We start from the raw sequence: 22,494 nt of genomic DNA on the forward strand, positions 1-22,494 counted from the left end.
CTATATATATATATATATATAATCATGTAGGATATATATATATATATACATACACATAATCATGTAGGATATATATATAGATATATGAGCACAATTTCCCTCCATTACATACAATGGCCCTCTCTGGCAACATCAGTTACGTCATGAAGGTGTGGGATAGTCTAATCTTGACACTGACAGACAAATTCCTAAACCTGTCATGAAGAGTCATATACTGTATGCCAGTGGTTCCCAACCATGGGTACTAGGATCCCTAGGGGTACTTGGCCTATCCACAGGGGGTACTTTAGAAGACTCATGAGACCATAGGTCTCTGGTAAAATGCACATGGGGGGGTATAGTACTTCAGGGGTACACCGGGCAGAGCAAAATTCAGTTGCTGGTTCATTATCTGAAAAAGGTTGGGAACCACTGCTGCTGTATGCAACCCTACTTTACTTGTTCCTTTAACTTACCAACAGAATCAATTCACCTCCAGCAAATGCTTGTATAATTCTCTTAATTCTTTGGAAATGCCAATTGGAAAACAGCCTTAGATTTCCATATCTGCAATGATGCCACCTACTGGCTATAGGATTGCATAGCATGCTTCAGCACTCTCCTTATTAACAATAAGATTAAAGGACACGTCAGTCCCTCTAGTTCAGGGGAGAACTCCAAGAACAAAGAGAGGCTTCAAGCACTGTCTCTAACCTCAAGGTCTGTACCTGAATAAGACAGGGTCGTGTGGGTAGAGAGGATAGAACACAGAGACAATGGAGGAAATCAAGAGTAAACTGAATAAGAAACCAATTTTGAGATGTGTGTATTAAATAATTCGAACAAATAGAGGGGTTATGACAGACTGGAGGTCAGAGTTCATTTAGGAAAATTGAGTCCTCAGATTGGTCCATGTGGCTTCTACAGTCTTTATGTGAGGCTTGACAATCCCATTGGTCACGAGACACCATTACTCATCAGTGTCTCAGTCAGGCCACCAGAGTCAGGCCACAGAGGCAGTTGGACACATGAAGCAGAACTGACTAAAACACAAAGCGAAGCACCACAGTATATGAGGCCAGGCCCGGGGTATTCAAGCTCTGGCCAAACACGATCACATGGCAGAGAATAGTGAGGGCCGGATGCCACGAGGCAGGCCTTCACAGAGTAGAAGAGTAACACATCTGTAATAAGAAGAATTACCCCAGAATAAATTACAGTCACAGAACAATCGTTGAAAGAAGCAGAACTCTAGAAATCAGCGGATCTAATCCGACTGATTCAACCCATGCATTATAAGGCATTAACCAAACATTTGTTACTGACATCACACAATTTCATAGTGACAATACATACAAATGCTGATCTGTAAAATGTAGTTTAAAAAAAAAAAGAACCAAAAACATGTGACTGGTTTATGCAAAAACATATTCTTAAACCATAGATGCAATTTGTTGGGAAACAGAGTCGCATGGTGGGGGTTGTATCAATATCTGCAATCCCATTGTACCTATTGATCTGCAGATTCACGAATGAAATTGATTTTCTGAGGTAGACAATGCAGGCATATTCCATTCTACCCATGCAAAGATATTCTACGATGGGGGATTGGGAAGGTAATTTGGCCCATTTTGAGACTAGTTGCCCATCTCTGGCTCATTTAGCCAATGGTGCTACTGCTGTGTAACATAGTGATCCATCTATCAGTCTGCTGACTGTCAAACCAGAGCTGTACTTACACTGTCCTACCAATGGGACACCCGTGGTGATGGATATCAGAAATACAGTCCCGGGAATAGACAGAGACGTCAGTCTGTAGACCGTACAGCACTTAAACACTAAACTGTTGTTGCACTGATGAGGAAAGTATTCACACAGGGCATGTTTATTGAGTTTGCCAGCCAGTGCCCATATATAACCCAACTCCAATACATGAATGTGCCTTTCCTGCTTCCTTTAGAAGGACATTACAATCTTTAGGTTCCCCTCACTAAACATACATTACACTTTCAGCATAACATGGAGCCAAATCCAATATGAACAGGTCTTGTGTGGAGGAGATTGGTACAGAGTGGTACTGTTGAGGAAGCAGCTGTGGGATCAGTGAAACAATGCTTGTCAGCAGATGATGTTTCAGTCAATGACGCAATGATAATGTTGTAGAAAATACAAACAAAAAGTTAATAGCAGGTCTGGGATCAGGTAGGTGATGACCGGTGAGCTGCATTATCCTCATCATCCCTGCCTCCTCCACCAACTTGAACTCTGTCCTTCAGACCAATCAAACAGAAGGAAATAGGCAGAGCGACAGGGTTTCCCAGGGGAGGTGGCAGAAGAGGGCATCTGACCCCTGTGTCACTATAGGACGTGTCACTATAGTGTCCTGATGGCCACGGGGTAGAGCAGGGACATGTGCTCGGCCCCCTTGATGGGCAGCTTGCGGCTGGAGTAGAAGTGGATGATCTCGGGGACACTGTCGAAGGGACAGCTGTTCTGACCCAGGATGTACTTGTTCTCCTTCGTCCTCGACAGCTTCATGTGCATGAAGCCCTGGCTGCTCCTAGAGGGAGAGAGAAAACAATATCAGCTCGAAACATTGAGTGCTTTATCTCCCAGCGGTACAGTGACAGATCATTCCCAGGTGATGCAGTACAATTGGGTTTAGAACCCAAGTCACATACTGTACACACTCCTATATACTGTAAGTAGAGAGTGCTACTAGTCTAATGAGCAGCCAGGAAGAATCACTTAGGCTACACCAGTTAATAAATGCAGAGCAAATGAAAAGCTCCCGAGGCTGTGCTCCCTACAGTATTTCTAGGGCTGAGCCAGAGCCTTGGATATGTGTGCTTTGCAGCTCTTAAGTAATGTCCTGCTCTGGAGCCTTGTCTTAATGAGAAATGTGGCTGTATAAAAACCATTATGCTGCAGTGGACAGAAGCTGCAGGGAGGATGGCAGTGACACGGGCCTTTTATCACATACAAGGAGAGGGAGAGGAAGGAGAGAGAGAGGGAGAGGAAGGAGAGAGAGAGAGAGATAGATAGAGAGGGGGGGGAGAGAGAGAGAGAGAGAGAGAGAGAGAGAGAGAGAGAGAGAGAGAGAGAGAGAGAGAGAGAGAGAGAGAGAGAGAGAGAGAGAGAGAGAGAGAGAGAGAGAGAGAGAGAGAGAGAGAGAGATAGAAGAGATAGAAGAGATAGAGGGAGAGAGAGGAAGGGGGACATGGTGAGGTAAAGGGGGAGAAAGAGAGAGAGAGAGGAAGAGGGAGATAGTGAGGAAGAGGGGGAGGGGTGAAAGAGAGAGAGCGAGGTAGAGAAGGGCTAGAGGAAAAGTCCTCAGTAGACCATTTATCAGAAACCTTTTTTGCGACAAGTAGCCAAACACACAGCATCAGGTTAGTGTCAAGCACTGAGCACACACTGACTCATGGTCCCAGAGAATGTTTTCTCTTCTGTTTGCATTGTGCAATGCCCAAGATACTGCAGAATCAGCTCACCCGGAGGACTTACACAGTTAGAAAAAGTATATATATACAATATGTAGCAGAGCAGGTGTCACCTCTCCTGTCAACAGAAATAAAACTGTGGAATAACAGCCAGACAGTGATGGACTGCAATGACTTCCTGTTCCCATAAGCGGGGAATGGCATTCAAAGATGGAAATATGTTTTCTAAGCCATTCTGTGTGTGTGTGTGTGTGTGTGTGTGTGTGTGTGTGTGTGTGTGTGTGTGTGTGTGTGTGTGTGTGTGTGTGTGTGTGTGTGTGTGTGTGTGTGTGTGTCCATTATCAGCAGAAAGCACAAACTGCTGGGCATCTTATAATTGCATTTGAAAAGCCTGAAGCCATATTATCTCACCAAGACACCAACAGAAACAAAGCCATGGAGAGAACACCAACATTAGGATCAAGGAGAAACTTAACAGGTTCAATTAAGGGACAATAAACATTAAAAATGACATTTCTCAAAACATCAGAGGCAAATACTTATTGTAAGTCAAATATTTCATCAGTTCATGAACCAAGAGATAAAACCCTAGTGTGACACGGTGAAACTAGTAAGGACCAATGCAGATGAAGGACAGTCAACAAGAATTCTCTCATGTTGTCTCTAACACACTGCTGCTGTAAGACTGGCAAGTCACAGCATTGACACGTATAGTTGCTACACTAAAAGTATGGTTAGAGAGGGGGAGATAGAAGGAGAGAGGAGTCGGAGAGGGGGAGACAGAGACCGTAAAAGAAACGAGGGAGATTGAGAGCATCTAGCGTGAGGAGAGGTGGATGATCGTTTTATAAGAGAGCTGAGGGAGAGGACTGCAGGGTTTCTCTGCTGCTATAATAGTGAAGTAAATACAGCCAGCTTCAGCCTCCTCCATCACTGAGGCTGATCAGCCAGCCAGCTCCTCCAGTTGAATACGTCTCTGTCATTACTAGGATGTTCATCAAATCAAAGTTTATTGGTTGGAGTAGATGAGGACAGATATCTCTAGTCACACAGCCTGTTCACTGCCTACATCCCAATATTACACCCTGTTCCCTATTTAAGGCTTAGGCCAAAAGTAGTGCACTATATAGGGAATTGGGGTGCCTATTTGGGATGTAGTCACTGTGTTGCTGCTTCTTAAGCTGGGCCAGGAGAGGAGAGGCCACTCTGAAGGTAAAGTGTGTTTGATTCATCAACAGCTTGAGGAGACAGGCCTTGGGTTACACGAGCACACCACTTAAAAAGCTAAACACATCAATAGGAACATTTTAGAAATCCCCCTAAGATTTCCTTCCCCGTCAGCGTTTAGCTACGCTTATCGCGTTTCAGCTCCGTGGAGACTCAGAGACAACGGCGCAACAGACCACTACTCACTGCTGTCTGATAACAGAAATGTAGGGCTATTTTTGACAAGACTGGGCCTTTTGTGTTTGTTATCGTATCCTATTTAGTTGTGCACTTTTTTATTGTCTAATCGGGATTCATTTCACTCTGGAGGTCTGGTGTCCTGTTCACCGGGGCCTATGACTTTCACTTGAACCTGCTCATCCTCACAGCAGAGAAATAGGCTGACAGCCGTCATCGTTTATCTCTACCTCTCTACATATATTAGACTGCACCATGAATGATGCTTCAACGCAATAAATCCATGGCATTAGAGAAGCTAAACTCACCCAAAAGAAGATAATGATCCAGAAAGAAAGCCTTGACCTTAAGAAGCATTGTGGGACAGGAAATGTCCTGAATAGCCATTATTCCGGTTTAATACGTACTGCGGCAGCCACAAACAGAGTGTGCCTGACTGGAAGGATCACTAACATGATCAGGACATGACCACACCTGTTCCTCGTGGTTTAGAGGGATTTTAAAAACAAGAATGTGGTTGGTGCTGCTCATTATAGGTCAACTATACTGTAAGAAACACAAAGCTGTGTTGTTGTTGTGTTTCATTTGGGAACCATTCCAGGTGTGGTAATATCCAAGAAGAAAACATGCATTAATAAAACGCATTGAACTGTGCACTGAACTGCACTGCACCACACACTCCATAACAAACTAGAAGAGCCCTCACTGGGAGAGCCCTGTGTCTCTCACAAGAAAGACAAAGAGAGAACACTTTTCTGAGACACGTTTGCCTCTCCTGACATGAGTTCAAAGGGCTTTTGTTGTTCTTTCTACAACTCCAAGGCTTTCTAGTTCCCCATGTGTTATAGCATCAACACATTTTGTTGCATAAATCTTTGTTTTCCTCTTTCAACGGTTTATTTTCTACCTCAGTCAGCCCGTAAAACCGGCTGTGTAAAACCCCTCCCTAGGGGAAGGAGGGAGAGCTACGCCACTCAGAGACCAGTGAAAGGCTAAATGTGTTTTATGCACCTAAAAGAGCACTCATCTTCAGAGAGAGGAGGAGGAGAGACAGAGACAAGGTACCCTGTATCCCTGTCAAAAGGCTCTGGAGACTCACGGTTAGTGAAAGTCTGGGCCTTCATCAATGATGCAAAGCCCAAACGTGCCGCCGATTTGGCCTCATGAATATTTCAGCAGCTCCAGACATGGAGTATCTAAACACAGGGTCTCTAACCCCTGCCACAGAGGTTTCAGCATCTGCCAACATATCTGGCCTACACATTGGGTCTTAAGCCTCTGCCACAGAGGTTTCTAGGAAGCAGGAGGCTCCAACATGAGCAGACTGAACTCTGTGTCACCCCCTGTGTCACCCCCTCCCCACTGCCCGGCTCTATGAATCAACCCGCTGATTGTTTACTGGGTTGATCTGAATGACCCTACAGCCTCCTCTGCTTCCTACCAGTACTGCACAACAAACACAGTCACGCTGGCAGGACACAGGCACATGATCCACCACACACACCAGAGAGCTGTTTAGAAATATCTGCCTTCCTGCCTTTGCCCTCTGCCCTGGGTGGATGACATCTCCACTGACATGTGCAGGAGGTCCAACAAACAGAGTGTTGTAAACACCCTTTTACACAACTATGATTTATGGTTCACAAGCACAAAGACCAATTAATTCCATCACTCCTTTCTGGAACTGACACAATTAGTCCCATTATTGGTGGACATTGGTGGTCCAAGACACACTCAGAAGTCCATGTGTTTGAACTTTGAACTCAGAGTCAATATGACTTTCTTCCACTGTGACTGGCCATGGAGGCAGCCGGACTGACAGGGTCAGAGGTTCAGTGCTGCTGGCTGAAAGGTCACAGTGCGTGGGCTCTGACTGAGAAGGACAGCTCCTACTGGAGATCAACACTGCTCTCCTCCACCCCCTCAGACACAGCATGGGACGTGTCATAGTGGCCTCCCAAGTGGCGCAGCAGTCTAAGGCACTGCATCTCAGTGCAAGAGGCATCACTACAGTCCCTGGTTCGAATCCGGACTGTATCATATCCGGCTGTGATTGGGAGTCTCATAGGGCGGTGCACATTTGGCCCAGCGTCGTCCGGGTTTGGCCGTCATTGTAAATAAGAATTTGTTCTTAACTGACTTGCCTAGTTAAATAAAGTTTCCCCAAACAACCCCAGCCCTGTCTGTCCAATAAGGCCTACCAGCCTACTGCACCAGACAGTCCAGCCAATGGCCCAGCACTGTCTGTCCAATCAAGCCCACCAGTCTAATTCCCTGTGTGTCCCCCCAGGCAGGCAAGAGCAGAGTCCCAGAGCTCTGGTAATGAAATGAGCAGTCAGTCAGTGTGAGGGGCAGTGGAGCAGCTCTGGACAGCATCATCTCCTCCTGCCAGCAGAGATGAGCCTAAAGCCGACTGATGAGGAGCGTCCTCAGAACCAGCAACGGTTTCCCCCCTGCTGCAATGTATCTAATCTATCATTGACTTTATCAACAGATGTGTGCTTTATTGTTAATAAGCAACAACAAAAAGCCTACAACAAGAGAGCACAAATGCCAGTTTGTATCTGAAGAAAGGTGACAATAATACTGTAGAACTGTCTTCCATGGCCATAACTCAAGCAGTTATCCTCTCTGCAGCTCATATCAGATGCACTTTCTCTGCCCCTGTGGTGAAATGGTTTTCTCAGCCAGGTATTGCTGTGTGCTGATGAAATGGCAGCCCGCTGACACTCATCAGTTGGCTGGCTCCCTGCGGTGGTGTGAGCCCTCAGAGCCTCTGAGTCGATGGCATGTGACTGCCTTGCGGAGGTGAGTGCCAGCTGTGCAGCGAGACCCTTTAAGCTACCCTCCAACCAAATGTTCGACCAGACTAAACCAATCAGGGCCTGTCACCTGGACTCTCCGCTGGCCAGGAGACAGGTCACAGTCAGGGGGCAGAGGTCAGCCAGGGGGGCATTATGAATTCAGTTCTGGGCAAGTCAGCGAATCAGAGCACCAGAGAGGTAACCTGGTGGAGGTGGGAGGGGAGGAAGGGCAGTGCATCATGTAGGAAGGACAGGGTTCTTAAAGGTGATGTGCATAACCATACTGAAGAGACAGTCAGCAGGTAGGTAGGAGGTGAGGAAGACTCCTGGAGGCAGAATAATGGTGCTGTACTGTGTGTTGAACTGGTACTCTATCTATAGAACTCTACTCTATGATAACCCGTGAACACCCTCAGTGAAGTGTGTGTAAAATTGTATATAGTGCCTTCAGAAAGTATTCATGCCCCTTGACTTATTTCACATTTGTCATGTTACCTCCTAAATTCAAAATGGATTAAGTAGATTTTTTTCTCACCCATCTACACACAGTAACCCATAATGACAAAGTCAAAAAAAAAAAAAAAAAATGAAATGTTTGCAAATGTATTGAAAATTAAATAACTAATTTACATAAAGTCAATACTTTGTAGATGCACCTTCCATGTTTCCACATATTTTCAATGGGATTCAAGTCTGGGCTTTGGCTGGGTCACTCAAGGACTTTTACATTCTTGTTCTGAAGCCATTCCAGCGTTGCTTTGGCTGTATGCTTGGGGTCATTGTCCTGTTGGAACTTAAATCTTCGCCCCAGTCTAAGGTCATTTACACTCTGAAGCAGGTTCTCATCAAGGATTTGACTATTTGGCTCCATTCATTGTTCCCTCTATCATTACCAGTCTCCCAGTCTCTGCCGCTGAATCGCATTCACATAGCATGATGCTGCCACCACCATGCTTCACAGTAGGGATGAGGTTAGACAGGTGATGTGCTGTGCTTGGTTTTCTCCAGACATAGTGCTTTGCATTCAGGCCTAAGCGTCAGCATTTGTGGGTTTGATTACAGGCTCAAAATGGCCAGAAACAAAGGACTTTCTTCTGAAACTCATCAGTCTATTCTTCTTCTGAGAAATGAAGGCTATTCCATGCGAAAAATTGCAAAGAAACTGAAGTACTCGTACAACACTGTGTACTACTCCCTTCACAGAACAGCGCAAACTGACTCTAACCAGAATTGGAAAGAGGAGTGGGAGGCCCCGGTGCACAACTGAGCAAGAGGACAAGTACATTAGTGTGTCTAGTTTGAGAAACAGACGCCTCACAAGTCCTCAACTGGCAGCTTCATTAAATAGTACCCGCAAAACACCAGTCTCAACGTCAACAGTGAAGAGGCGACTCCGGGATGCTGGCCTTCTAGGCAGAGTTGCAAAGAAAAAGCCATATCTCAGACTGGCCAATAAAAATAAAAGATTAAGATGGGCAAAAGAACACAGACACTGGACAGAGGAACGCTGCCTAGAAGGCCAGCATCCCGGAGTCGCCTCTTCACTGTTGACGTTGAGACTGGTGTTTTGCGGGTGCTATTTAATGAAGCTGCCAGTTGAGAAAAACAAGGACATTTCTAAGTGACCCCAAACTTTTGAACGGTAGTGTATGCCTCATCACAATTCGATCACGGCGATCTACGGACAGCTCTGACATGCACTGTCAACTGTGGGACCTTATATAGACAGGTGTGTTTCCTTCTAAATTATGTCCAAACCATTGAATTGGCCACAGGTGGACTCCAATCAAGTTGTAGTGACAGCTCAAGGATGATCAAAGGAAATTGGATGCACCTGAGCTCAATTTGCAGTGTCAGCACAGGGGTATGAATACTTCTGTAAATGAGATAGTTCTGTATTTAATTTTCAATAAGTATGCAAACCTTTTTAAAACATGTTTTCACTGTTAATATGGGGTATTATGTGGATTAAATCTAAATGGATTAAATCTATACAACAAATGTTGAATTCAGGCTGTAACAACAAAATGTGGAATAAGTCAGAAGGCACTGCAGGTACTGGGTGCTGTATATTCTCCAGTGTGTGAGAGGGTGGTGTGTCATCAACTGTGCACTGCTTATTTGTGTGTAGTGGACAGTATGTATGGGAAGGGTCTTACTTGAGTGAGAGGGAGAAGTCGTTCTTGCTGGTCTCACTGTTCCTCACCAGGTAGCTGGCCTCCTTACACAGCCTCAGCAGAGACTCCGCATCTGTCCTGCTGATCGCTCCATGGTACCAGCTACAGGGCGGAGAGAAGAGGGAGGATAAAACAGAGCTTCAAATGGAGAATGGTCTGTTATCTAACGTCAATAGATAATCAATTATCTCCACACAGCTCTACCTCAGAAGCACCAACACATAAATACCAAATCCCTAGAGAGAATCACAGGAATAGAATTACTAGTCATTATAATTCTGTGGATAGAAAGACAGTAGGGGAGGGTGACTTACAATTGGCTCTCCAGGGACAAGGAGGGGTCAATGCGTTCCCCCAGAGCAGCACTGCAGTGGTCCAGAGAGCTCATCTTGGTGTTGACCAGACAGCAACTGGAGTGGATGCGGGGTGGCGGACGCCCTCCTCTAGCCTCCTTGGGGGGCGACATTCTGGACTTCTCCGCCCCTTCAAACTGGACTGTAAATGAAGGAGAGACCCACAGCCAGATATGAGTATCACAATACAACAGCATCTCAAGAGGCCTTCCTTGCGACATGTCAAATATCAGCCTTGGAACATTGAACACCCCGCCTCGTTTTTTGTAAAAAGCTAAGGGACGGGCCTCAAGTAATGTAACCACTCAAATTCATAGAGCTATGGATGCAAGTACAAACCATCCATGACATCAAAATGATAGTTTTAACAATGTTTTGAGGCTATTCAGTGTTTGCCTACATTTATATTGTTTACAAAATTAGTAAAAACAAGCTGATATTTTGGAGTCTGATGAGGTATGACAGTTGAACTCAGCTCATGAGACATTTACAAGTTATATACTTCAAGAACCAATACTTCAAGAATCAATGGAGATATATATATATATATCATTACTTTATAAGTCCAAAATGGATGTAGCAACTAAGGATTCTAGCTTTAACACACTGACCATTGAAGTCCATCTTGTGTTTCCTGTACTCATCAATTATAAGCAATTAAACTAAAGTGGCGTTGAGTTCAGAGAAGCATGTGTTCTAAATTTCAGGCATATCTGTGAAAAACAGAGCTGCTGTGACTTATTATTCATGATTCCTCCTGGTCTTTCCCGGCTTGTATGTGCTGTGCTGTTGTGAAACGTGTTAATGAGAGGAGACAACCATGCCTCAGTGTTTAGAACGCACACACCACCACCCTGAACAACACATCCCTCTCAAGGACCTTCGCAGAGCGAGACAGAAATCAATCCAGCCACACTGTGTACACAATGCCAGACGGGAGGGAAAACACAACATGTACAAACTAGTCCAGGCTAATCACTGAGCCAGGCCTTGAAAAGTGCCAAGGTCACTAACTGTAGAATAGACAGGCTCCCTTGGAGGTGATCCATCGAAATCGTGACACGACCCTGACTAACGCTAGAGGTCAGAGAGTTGCTTTTAGACCAATCAGAAACAAGCTACTCAATCTCCCTATTTACACAGTCTGATGTGAGATCAGAGCGTGGGAGGGGACCAGGAGTAGAAGTTGAAACCTCCGAACTTCCTGGTTGTGGTCAGCGGTTAGAGGTCAGAGACAGTGACACAGGAGAGAGGGGGTGGGGGTGGGTGGGGGGGGGGGGTGTTTTACTCCACAGCTCATTCCTGTAGTTGATGTCACACCATCCTTTGGAAAGAGACCCATTTCCAGTTGCCTTGGCCTTGCTACCCCCCAGCAGTAAACTGAGGTCACCCTTCAACATCAAAACACATTACCAGAGTCTGTCACTGCCAGAATGCTGAAGACCGCTTTAGAGCTTCAAGAGGAGTGGAGCAACATCAAACGTTGAGCCTCTGATGGAAGCAGTTCATTTAGCATACTCTTAGTTGTGATTGCATGCCCCCCGCCACCACTCATCTCAAGGGCTAATCTCACTCCAGGCCTGGCTTTAATTTCACTGAGTGGACATAGGCTCCAGACAGACAGACAAGAGCCGCTGGAATCACAACATGTCGATGAGGAGGAATGCGCTTGTCTAGTCTAGACCACACCTCCAGTCAAAGGATAGCGTTTCACTTTCTGTAAAGCTATTGTAACATTGAGAGTCCTTACAGTCCTTCCACCATTATACACTGAACAAAAGTATAAAACAAAACATGTAAAGTGTTGGTCCCATGTTTCATGAGTTGAAATAAAAGATCCCAGAAATGTTCTATACACACAAAAAGCTTATTTCTCTCAAATTTTGTGCACAAATTTGTTTATGTCACTGTTAGTGAGCATTTATCCTTTGCCAAGATAATCTAACCACCCGACAGGTGTGGCATATCAAGAAGCGGAATGATCAGCATTATCATTACACAGGTGCACCTTGTGCTGGGGACAAGTTGAGGGAGATGTCTCAAGTTGAGGGAGCATGCAATTTGCATGTTGACTGCAAGAATGTCCACCAGAGCTGTTTCCAGGGAATAGAATGTTAATTTCTCTACTATAAGCAGCTTCCAACGTCGTTTTAGAGAATTTGGCAGTACATCCAACCGGCCTCACAACCGCAGACCACGTGTAACCATGCCAGTCTAGGACCTCCACATCTGGCTTCTTCACCTGCGGGATCGTCTGAGACCAGCCACCCGGACAGCTGATGAAACTGTGGGTTTGCACAACCAAAGAATTTCTGCACAAACTGTCAGAAACCGTCGCAGAGAAGCTCATCCCGTCGTCCTCACCAGGGTCTTGACCTGACTGCAGTTCGGAGGCATAACCGACTTCAGTGTACAAATGCTCATTCGATGGGCAATGGCACGCTTCACGGCTGAATCCCGGTTTCAACTGTACCAGGCAGATGGCAGACATTTTGCTGATGTCAACGTTGTGAACAGAGTGCCCCATGGAAGCAGGTATGGTATGGGCAGGTATAAGCTACTAACAACAAACACAATTGCATTTTATTGATGGCAATTTGAATGCACAGAGATACCGTGATGAGATCCTGAGGCATATCTGTATTCCCATTCATGTGAAATCCATAGATTAGTGCCTAAGGAATTTATTTCAATTGACTGATTTCCTCATATGAACTGTAACGCAGTAACATCTTTGAAATTGTTGCATGATGCATTGATATTTTTGTTCAGTGTATAATTACTCTTAAGTGTATTAATACACGTAAATGTCTTCCAGAAAACAACTTAATGTAAATGCCTGACATGCACAACTAGAAGCATTTAACTGTCTTCCTGATGCTAAGCTACATACTGAACAGCAGAAACCTATTCTGAGCATCCCTGAAGCATGCACAGCATGTGCTTACCACTGGCAAAGCTCAAGCATATATGATCATGTTGTTCCACCACTGACCACCAGGGGCTCCCCTTAACCTAATTTCTATTGTTCATGTGAATGACATATCGGTACTTCTAATAAACTAAGGCTGCGTATACACAGGCAGCCCAATTCTGATGTTTTTCCGAATTAATTGCCAAAAGATCTGACTGGTCAAAATACCAATTAGTAGCAACAAAACTAAAAAATCTGAATTGGACTGCCTGTGTAAACACAGCCTTAGTGAAACATTGCTCTAAAACTAAAACCAGTTCAATGGCTTGGTTATACAGAATGATAAGTGTTTTTGCACTCTACACTTTTTTTGCACTGATACATAATTGAGTCTGAAGATGACACACATTGTATAGTATAAATGAGGCCAAATTATTTGTTTTACTACTCTCCGTTCTTCCATGAAAGTCAAATATGGAGGATATATTCTCACACAAATGTCATGCGTTTACGGTACAGGTAGCTATCTTTGTATATGTTTAAGGTATATGTGTATGTGTGTGAGATAGTGTTTCCATGGAGACTGACCGGGTGGGAAAAGATGCGTGTTTGCAGCGTCCCACACCATGTCAGCCAAGACACAGCCAATCTGCAGCTCTGCAGCTCTGCAGCAAACCTTCCCCTGAGTATGTGCTTGCGTGTGTTTCTGTGCAATAATGTCAGAGAAATAGCAGGAGAGGGACTGCTGTAGTCTATATATTTTGTTTCCTCTTTAATTAATAAAACAAAACCCTATCTCTATAAAAACAATGTCCCCTGTATCTCTGAACCAGTGGAGACTACTGAGGGGAGGATGGCTCATAATAAATGGCCGGAACAGAGCAAATGGAACGGCATCAAATACCTGGAAACAAGGTATTTGTTTGGTGTATCAGCCTTTACCACGAGCCGGTCCTTCCAATTAAGGTGCCACCAACCTCCTGTGCTCTGAACGTATATGTGTATGTTGGTGTTGGCTATGTGAGTGTGTCAGTGTGTGTTGTGAATGTGAGAGTATTATGAGTTGATCAGAACACGAGGAGTTCCCATGTGAGGAAACCTCTGTCACTTTCGGTCAGCTATCTGTCATCACCGTGGCAGACAGAACATGTTCTGATGCTATCAGCTATCACATACCAGTACATGACATTGGCAAATGTCTGTCTACATTCCAGGTCTACGCCTATGAAGGAATATGAACCAACACTAAACTCTGTTATTAATGGTTTGATCGTGATAGTTTGGACTGACGTTCACCTGAGCCCTAGTCAGAGCTCTCAATCCCACTTTAATTATGCATAATACTTTAATTCCTAAACACTCAAAACACCTCAATTAAACTCTGATTGACATCTACAGTAACATCAGATCCACAAGGAACCATCTCAATGTGATTACATAATTGTTATTCTCTTGCTTTCGACTCCTCCACCTAGAGTGAATGGCTATCCTCAGCGGTGTTCGCCACTTTACTGTCAGAACAGGCCCTTTTCAGAGGCAATGCACATAGCTTCAAAGAAGCATTACTAAGGAGTGAACCACTAACAACAAAAAAAGCAACCATTTTATTTGTTTGAGTGTGAAGAGCCCGTGTCTTCTATGATTGCCAACCATCTCCCCCACAATAGCTGGAGCTGCAGTGGTATTATAGTTTGGCTGATTCCTGGTGATACTCGGCCCAAACTCATTCCCTTTCATTCTCCACCGCTCACACTCAAGACGGACAAGAGGAGATTGAAGAGAGGATTGGCACACAGATAATGAGCCCTGTGGGGCAGTTAGAGTGACTTACAAACACGCCATTCTGTGTGTGCGTCTGTCTGCCAGCCTGTCTAAACTACCTGTATTGTGGCGTGTAAAGCAGAGCAAATGGAATCTCGGTATCAGATTGAACTGTCAGTCAGACGGTGATGGATGGTTGAAGGGCCCACCCTCTCCAGCCTTCCACCTATCTCTACAGGCTCCCAACAAAACAACAGGCTGCAGGGATGGAGGGAGGGGGATGGAGGTAGAGAGGAAGGGAGATGGAGAGAGGGAGCTGATTGGCTGGGACTTAGATAAACGCAGGCCACAAAGGTCAAAGGGACATCTGGAGGACCAGAACATGCCCAGAGCAGAGCATGGGGGGGGGGGGGGGGGGGACAAAGGAATTCAGCAAGCTGAAAAACACTCACTACTACCACCCACCTTCCACACAGCACATTTACTTATTAAACCAGCTAATTAATTCTCATTTACTAATGGTACTTCCATCAAAAGAGTGAGTTCACTGGTCAGTGGGGAAAGCTTGAGAGCTACTACTGTATTACAGGCTTACAATTAAGAATTCCAGCTTGACGTATGAAATGATTAACAGGTCTGAAGGCTCATTGAAATGCATGACACATTGTGAGCATCAAACCATGAAACCATACACTGCCATGGGAGAGAACGAGCATCTTGTAAAACCACTGCATTCTGTTGACATCCAGAGAATATTGTGCTTGGGGAAGTCGAATAGGATCGGTTGAAAGGATTATATAGAAAGACATTTGCTGAGCCCAATGGTCTTATTCTCTGATGAGTTCAACATCAAGGCACGTTATTTTTCTATCAAATTCCAAAACGTGTTCTGACGAGTTTTCCAAAGACAAAGGAACAATCCTCCAAAGGCTTAAATGCCTGCAGATTCCTTGAACAAAAATGAAATATTTTAATTACATTGTTTGTATTCTAGTGAGACAGAGGGAAGAGAAGGTAAGAGAATGGCCTGAACACCCAGACAATCAATTCACATCAGAAAACAAAGGCAAAAGCTCTTCATTACATCCAGACAAAGGAATCGGTCTTCTATTTATATGCAGATGTAATATCTGTACTGTCACGGTTGTCAGGCAATATTTAAATATGATAATGATGTTGAACTGGTGAGACAGGTTCTGTTCGGCTGTACCGGGCGCTGTTCCATCCAGGTCCATATCACACAGCTAATCATAATGGCCCTGGTAACACTTGTAGCCTGGAGACCTGGCTAGGGCCAGGAGGAGCAATGGCTTTTGCCCCTAACAGTTCAAGGATCAGATTAATCACCCTACCCCCAACTTTAACCATTAGGAGGAACGTCAAAACATCTGACCCTGTAGCATTGGTTAGAAACAACTTCTACCTACTCTTACTAACTCCTCCTGTTTGAGGAGACTTGACTATAGCCAAAGGCGACAGGAGGTGAGAGGCATGCACCTGTACTCACAGGAAGGTCAGAGAGCCCCCCACCCCTAGTCTCTATATCCAACATCTGACCCCTGTGATGTAGTGGGAGTTCAGACAGAGAGAGGATCCTCTTTCAGCCAGACGCCACACTAAAACCCACTCATATCCCATGCATGGGGGAAGTGCAGCCATTCCCAAGGCATTATAGGGCATAAATCATCCATCCGCCTGTCCTCACCCTCAGAACACAGCCAGCTCATCTTACTGGCTCGCTGTCTGGTGATGGAGGGAGGATGGCTCATTGTAATGGCTGGAATGGAATGGATAGAACAGTTTGAAGGACATTAAACACATTTCCAATTTAAACCCCAGCCTCCACTGGTCTCTCTACAGTAGTACACCACCTCTACACTACCAGGGGAGTACAGAGCCTCAGCCTGGGTATTAGTTCTGCTACACATGGCCCCTCTCCTCTCTCTCCCTGGATAATTAGTTACTGATTGTAGAGCTGTGGAAAAGCTGCAAACATCGGCAAACACACAGAGGCTTCTTAATTTGAAAATGGACCAAGTCTCTATTATTCGAATCACAAGCAAGTCTCAAGGTCCAAGTCTCAAGGTACAAGTCTCAAGGTCCAAGTCTCAAGGTCCAAGTCTCAAGTCTCGAATCAAGTTCAAGTTGTGCATTCTAAGAGGAAGTCAAGTTGAGACACGTTTTTTTAAAGTCAAGTTAAAAATGTATCTATAAATGCAATGATTGCAAATCTTTGTCTATTTATTGACCAGACAGCCCTTTTTATAATTTTGTCTACAACACAATTAGATGATGTAATTGTAAAATAGGGATCTTGTAGCAGTCGTCAGGGTGTGACATCGGCAGAAGGCAAGGCAGGTTGATGTGCTCAGTGTAGATATATTTACAGGTCTCGGTGATCCAATGGTGAAAGCACCATATCATACAACATGTACAAGTAGATTAACCAAATATACACAGCCCAAAATAAATAGCTTCTGTATGAGGCATAAACAGTCCTATCTGAACGGACATAGGTAGCGGGCAAGACTGTACAGCCTCCCCTTGAGAAACCACATTGAATCCATCTAACAGGAGCTGAAACAGGTACACTACCATTTTGTCCATTAAAATAACATCAAATTGATCAGAAATACAGTGTAGATATTGTTAATGTGGTAAATTACTATTGTAGCTGGAAGTGGCTTATTTTTTTCTTTGCAACTCTACCTAGAAGGCCAGCATCCCTCTTCACTGTTGACGTTGAGACTGGTGTTTTGCTGGTACTATTTAATGAAGCTGCCAATTGAGGACTTGTGAGGTGTCTGTTTCTCAAACTAGACACTCTAATGTACTTGTCCTCTTGCTCAGTTGTGTACCAGTGCCTCCCACTCCTCTTTCTATTCTGGTTAGAGCCAGTTTCCACTGTTCTGTAAAGGGAGTAGTACACAGCATTGTATGAGATCTTCAGTTTCTTGGCAATTTCTCGCATGGAATAGCCTTCATTTCTCAGAAGAAGAATAGACTGACGAGTTTCAGATGAAAGTACTTTTTTTCTAGCCATTTTGAGCCTGTAATCAAACCCACAAATGCTGATGCTCCAGGTACTCAACTGGTCTAAAGAAGGCCAGTTTTATTGCTTCTTTGATCAGAACAACAGTTTTCAGCTGTGCTAACATAATTGCAAAAGGGTTTTCAATTAGCCTTTTAAAATGATCAACTTGGATTAGCTAACACAACGTGCCAGTGGAACACAGGAGTGATGGTTGCTGATAATGGGCCTCTGTACGCCTATGTAGATATTTCATTAGAAATCAGCCGTTTCCAGCTACATTAGTCATTTACAACATTAACAATGTCTACACTGTATTTCTGATCAATTTGATGTTATTTTAATGGACCAAAAAAAATTGCTTTTCTTTCAAAAACAAGGACATTTCTAGTGTACAAGCACTTGACCACTCCCAGGACCATACAATTACCCAATAGGCAATTACAGCCAATAAACTAGTTCTCCAATGTAAAAGGCAATTTCCACATCCATTGTTACATTTGTTTTAATCAGACTTAATGACTATTAATTTCAAAACCATTCATACATGGAACAATCGTTTATCTTATTCAACGTACTGACTACATAGCATGGCGAGCAGGCCAAGTAGCCTTTTCTATGCGCACTGGGACACGCTCCTATTACGCACAACCAGAATGACAGACATAGGACACAGACACACGGAACTCGGGCGTAACCCGGGAAATATGAACAAAGGAAGCCATACATTAAACAGAACTTCTACCTCAGGAGTCTTGCGAACGTTCCTGTGCACAATAAAGGTAAGAGGGTAAGAAATGGTAGGCTAAATTAAAATGGATTGTATCAAACATAAAACAGAAATGCCTAAGTGTAGCAATAAACGGTATGGGACGGAATGATGAAACGCTAGCAAACATTGTAGGATTATATACGGAAAATAGATTTAGCGCATTAGCGCATTTAAACGTGTGAAAGCAAGAAAACAAAGACTCTCTGGCAGGAGTATGGAGAGCTCAAGTGGTGTGTCCTCGCCACAGTAATAATTGCTTTTAACAAATTACAAATGCAAGCTTCATAAGTAAATTATCAATTTCAAGCAATTTTGACATACTAAATGGCTAGTAGGCCTATACTAGTAGGTCTAATTGTTGCCTGATGCTCCATTGCTGGTGAGCTAACAAAGTAAACAGTCCATATTCTTGATCACCAAACTATTTTTGGAGCTGCATATTTATTTATTATGGCAATCCTCTCCCAACAATTTGCTGTTTGCGCTGCACCCGATCCTATAGCTGTACAGCAAATCAACAATCTGTTCACTAGTGCACCCGACTTGTGTTGATTGACAGTTTGCTGGTCCAATCAGAGGGCCAAGTGTGCGTTTCACTAGCCAATCTGTTGCATGTTTTTTTGTTTGTTGCAAGGGTGATGCTGCGGCTACTGTCTCTTGCTGCATGGAGCATAATCCGTGGAGACTGACACAAAATGAGTGACAAAAATTTGGTAACAGAGCATTATAAGAACAGGGTCAGACACTTTGTGCTACATGGATGTTCTCACCAAAATAAAGAGTAGTAAACTTTTGGATTTGAATGGGTTCTTAATCAAGGGTTTGAGAGTATGATCTATAAAGAGCAGCGGGAAGCTTGCCTTGGAACAGTTATGACTATGTTGACAGTAGCATTACGGGTCACCTACACTTCCAATTACCCATTCAGAAGGCAATTCTGCGCCATTAAAAGCAATGAGTCTTTGTCCACACAACCTGGACTAGTGCTAGTGATTTTCTGCCATATGTAATCCAGATGGGAAAGGGCAGTTATTACAGAGATAATGTGACCCGTCAAACTGATTTAAAGATACTGTAGAGCTGATCAATCACTTCCTCCTCACTCGATGAGGTCACACTGTTTTCATAGGTTGTTATAGTGAATGGAATGTTGTCTTACAACTGTATGGTATGTTGTCGCCCGGGCAATTTGTCATTTCTCAACTTTAACAGACAATGACAGTTCACCAGTACAGTAGCCTATCAGGGAACAGGATGAAGAGGACGAGCAATGGAAATTAGATATGGTTATGGATATGGCAAGAGAGAGAGGCAAGGGGACATTGTTGATGAGGGGCGCTGGATGAGGCTCTGATGGTGGTGGGATGAACAGACAGGACAGGGACAACAAAACCCACCATGCTGGTGCTGGTCACAGGCAGTGTGCCCAGGGGAGTGCTGGGCTGGCTGGGGGGGCAGAGCGGGGGGTGACTCCACCCCCTCCAGCAGGGCCAGGGGAGGACTGTGGTTGAGCTGGCCGACAGGCGGGGGCCACGGCAGATCCTTGATCACTTTAATTTCTACTGCAGGCAGCCCAGGTCACCAGGACGGGAGCAAGAGGGAATGAGTGGAAGAGAGAGAGGTAGAGGCAGAGAGATAGAGAAGAGAGAAAACGCGAGAGAGAGGCAGAGAAAGATAAAGAGAGACAGATGAGGGGAGAAGAGGAAAACAGAAGAGGGGAGAAGAGGAAGAGGGCAGAGTAAGAGAAATGCAGGACAGTAGCATCCCATGCAGGTACAGGTCAGGTTAGTATAGCACAGCAAAGTCAATGGAACAGCAGGGAAAACCAGGAGACAGCAGGACTGAAAAGGAAGGAATATTACTTTACCTGAGAGAGACAGACTTTGACTTCTCCACTTTGCCTCTACGTGTTTCTTTGACGTTTACAAGGAGTCAACCAGGGGAATTTTCAACTGCAGGTCAGAGTCATTAATTACGCTCTGGGTTTCGCAGGGAAAGTGGCTGAAGAGAGCTACTAATGAGGGTTTTAAAACAGAATCAAAGACCTGAGTGGACCTGAGCATGACTTGGCTAGTGTGAAAAGCCTCACGGACAACACAAGCTCTGGTATAGCTCATAGCGGAGTTAAAGTCTGAAACTGCCTCCACAATAAGATAAAGGGCAATATACAAGATTCTCTCCTTGAGCCAGACACAGTGGAATGCATTGTAATGGTGGGGGGCACCCGGCAAACCTAGCCCCTCAGTAATGTATCGTTCATGTCCAGATGGGAGTATTAGCAGAGTAAATCGAGTGCTGGTGTGCCGGCCCATCTTTCACTAGGAATTGTCCACTTGTTTAATAGCACAGGAGGTTCCCTATCCACCAGGGAGCTGCTGGGCTGTTTGCTGCAGTGGCTAATAAAGAAACATGGTGCACCGGAAAACAGGACTGGCTTTGCAGGAGGGAGATCTACAGCCATGAATGACATGTTGCCTGTCAAGTCTCATCGTTCTCTGGATAAACGAATAGAGTCCTGATGTTATGTTTCATCATTGAATTGCCCTCATAAAATAGTAGTAGCAGTAAGATGCATTGTTGAAAGTAGAAAAGAACACACCACAGAATGGCTAGCTCAAATACATTCCGGTCTAACCATTGTCTGAAAAACAATGACATTCTACCCCTATTCCAAGGAATTCTTTACTATCCTCATGCCAAGTAAGCCATTCATTTAGAATCACCCACCTCAGGCGATGGAGTGACTGCTACTTCCACTACTGATGAAAAAAGAAAAGCTGGGAGTTTGTTGACTGTCGCCTGGATGTCGCCAGGTTTTATAGGCTGCGAAACTAGCTTTTCTTCTGTGAGTTGAACAGACACATTATGGGCTTGTCCATGTTCTGGCCTGCAGGAAATAGCTGGGGTGCAGAACATGCTAATGAGGAAGGGGGAATCAGCTCAGCAGATGAAGAGGGAAAACAGAGAATATTTAGTTGGACAAGCAATTAGTGCCGTGGTGGCAGGGTGAGAGTAATGTGGCTGCAGGACTATTGATATGATAAGGGATCATATGAGGATGGAGTCCTCACTATGAATGGCGTTCTCGGAATGAAGTGTCCTCACTTTAATGGTGTCCTCACGAAGGATGGTGTCCTTTCCTCATTATGACAGCCAATAGCGGAGAGAGTTATCCCTGGTTCTCAGACAAAGGCAAATGAGACAGAGGTATAGGGTTGGGACAGAGGTCAGAGCTCTAGCAGCTAATATAATAACTTCCTGCCTTGGGATGCCTCACCACTGAGCGATTAAAAGTCTAATTCTCATTTCATATTCCAGGTTAGCATGTAATTGTTTTGGGAGTAGCAGGCGTTGCAGTGTTACACAGCCTTGCTCTGAGGATGAAAAGCCAATTCTTACAGGTCGGTCTCAGCTCAGCTCTGCTCAGATGCACAGTGCAATAACGAGGTGAACGGTCACACAGCCACTTCTAAAAGAAAGGTAAACTGATTCAAGTGGCAGAAGTACAGTGGCAGTCTTCAAACCTCCGGGTGTCTGATTTTTCCCCTATAACCTGTTTCAATTTGCTGTCAGCCCAAGGGCATTTTCTGAATACATTTTGGCTTGGATGTTATGTTGCGGCACAGATGAGTGCATCTTAAGGCCTCGTCGCGCTGCTCTGAGACACTGTGTGAAGTGACCTGCCTGGGGAGCAATGGGGGCCAATTCTTCATCCTAATTTTTCAGGCTGAGGTGATAAGAGCGGCTGAAACACAGAGGAGACATTTTTTAGTTTGATCTCTGGAGCCTCTGTCCACAGCCTATCCAAGTCACACATACTGTGCAGTACTGTGTGCCAGATAGAACAGTCTGTGTG

The 22,494-nt window shown here is 44.6% G+C and overlaps 1 protein-coding gene across 8 annotated transcripts in view; it reads right to left on the bottom strand.

Moving 5' to 3' along the window:
* Positions 1-789: 789 nt before the first annotated feature.
* Positions 790-22,494, bottom strand: part of LOC139563304 (SH2 domain-containing adapter protein F-like) — a 116,539-nt gene continuing 94,834 nt past the window's right edge. For 4 of the 8 annotated variants that reach the window (XM_071381892.1, XM_071381890.1, XM_071381891.1 and 1 more), the window contains 3 exons: positions 10,122-10,302; positions 9,790-9,909; positions 790-2,539 (listed from right to left, as the gene is read on the bottom strand). In XM_071381892.1, coding sequence (XP_071237993.1) covers positions 2,353-2,539; positions 9,790-9,909; positions 10,122-10,302 — 488 coding nt within the window. In that variant the 3' untranslated portion in view covers positions 790-2,352. Of the gene's footprint in view, positions 2,540-9,789; positions 9,910-10,121; positions 10,303-20,035; positions 20,201-22,494 lie in introns of all 8 variants that reach the window. The other 4 variants (XM_071381884.1, XM_071381887.1, XM_071381885.1 and 1 more) reach the window with 2 other exon arrangements.

Source organism: Salvelinus alpinus, chromosome 33, assembly GCF_045679555.1.
Source record: "Salvelinus alpinus chromosome 33, SLU_Salpinus.1, whole genome shotgun sequence".
In the NCBI taxonomy this organism is placed as follows: domain Eukaryota; kingdom Metazoa; phylum Chordata; class Actinopteri; order Salmoniformes; family Salmonidae; genus Salvelinus; species Salvelinus alpinus.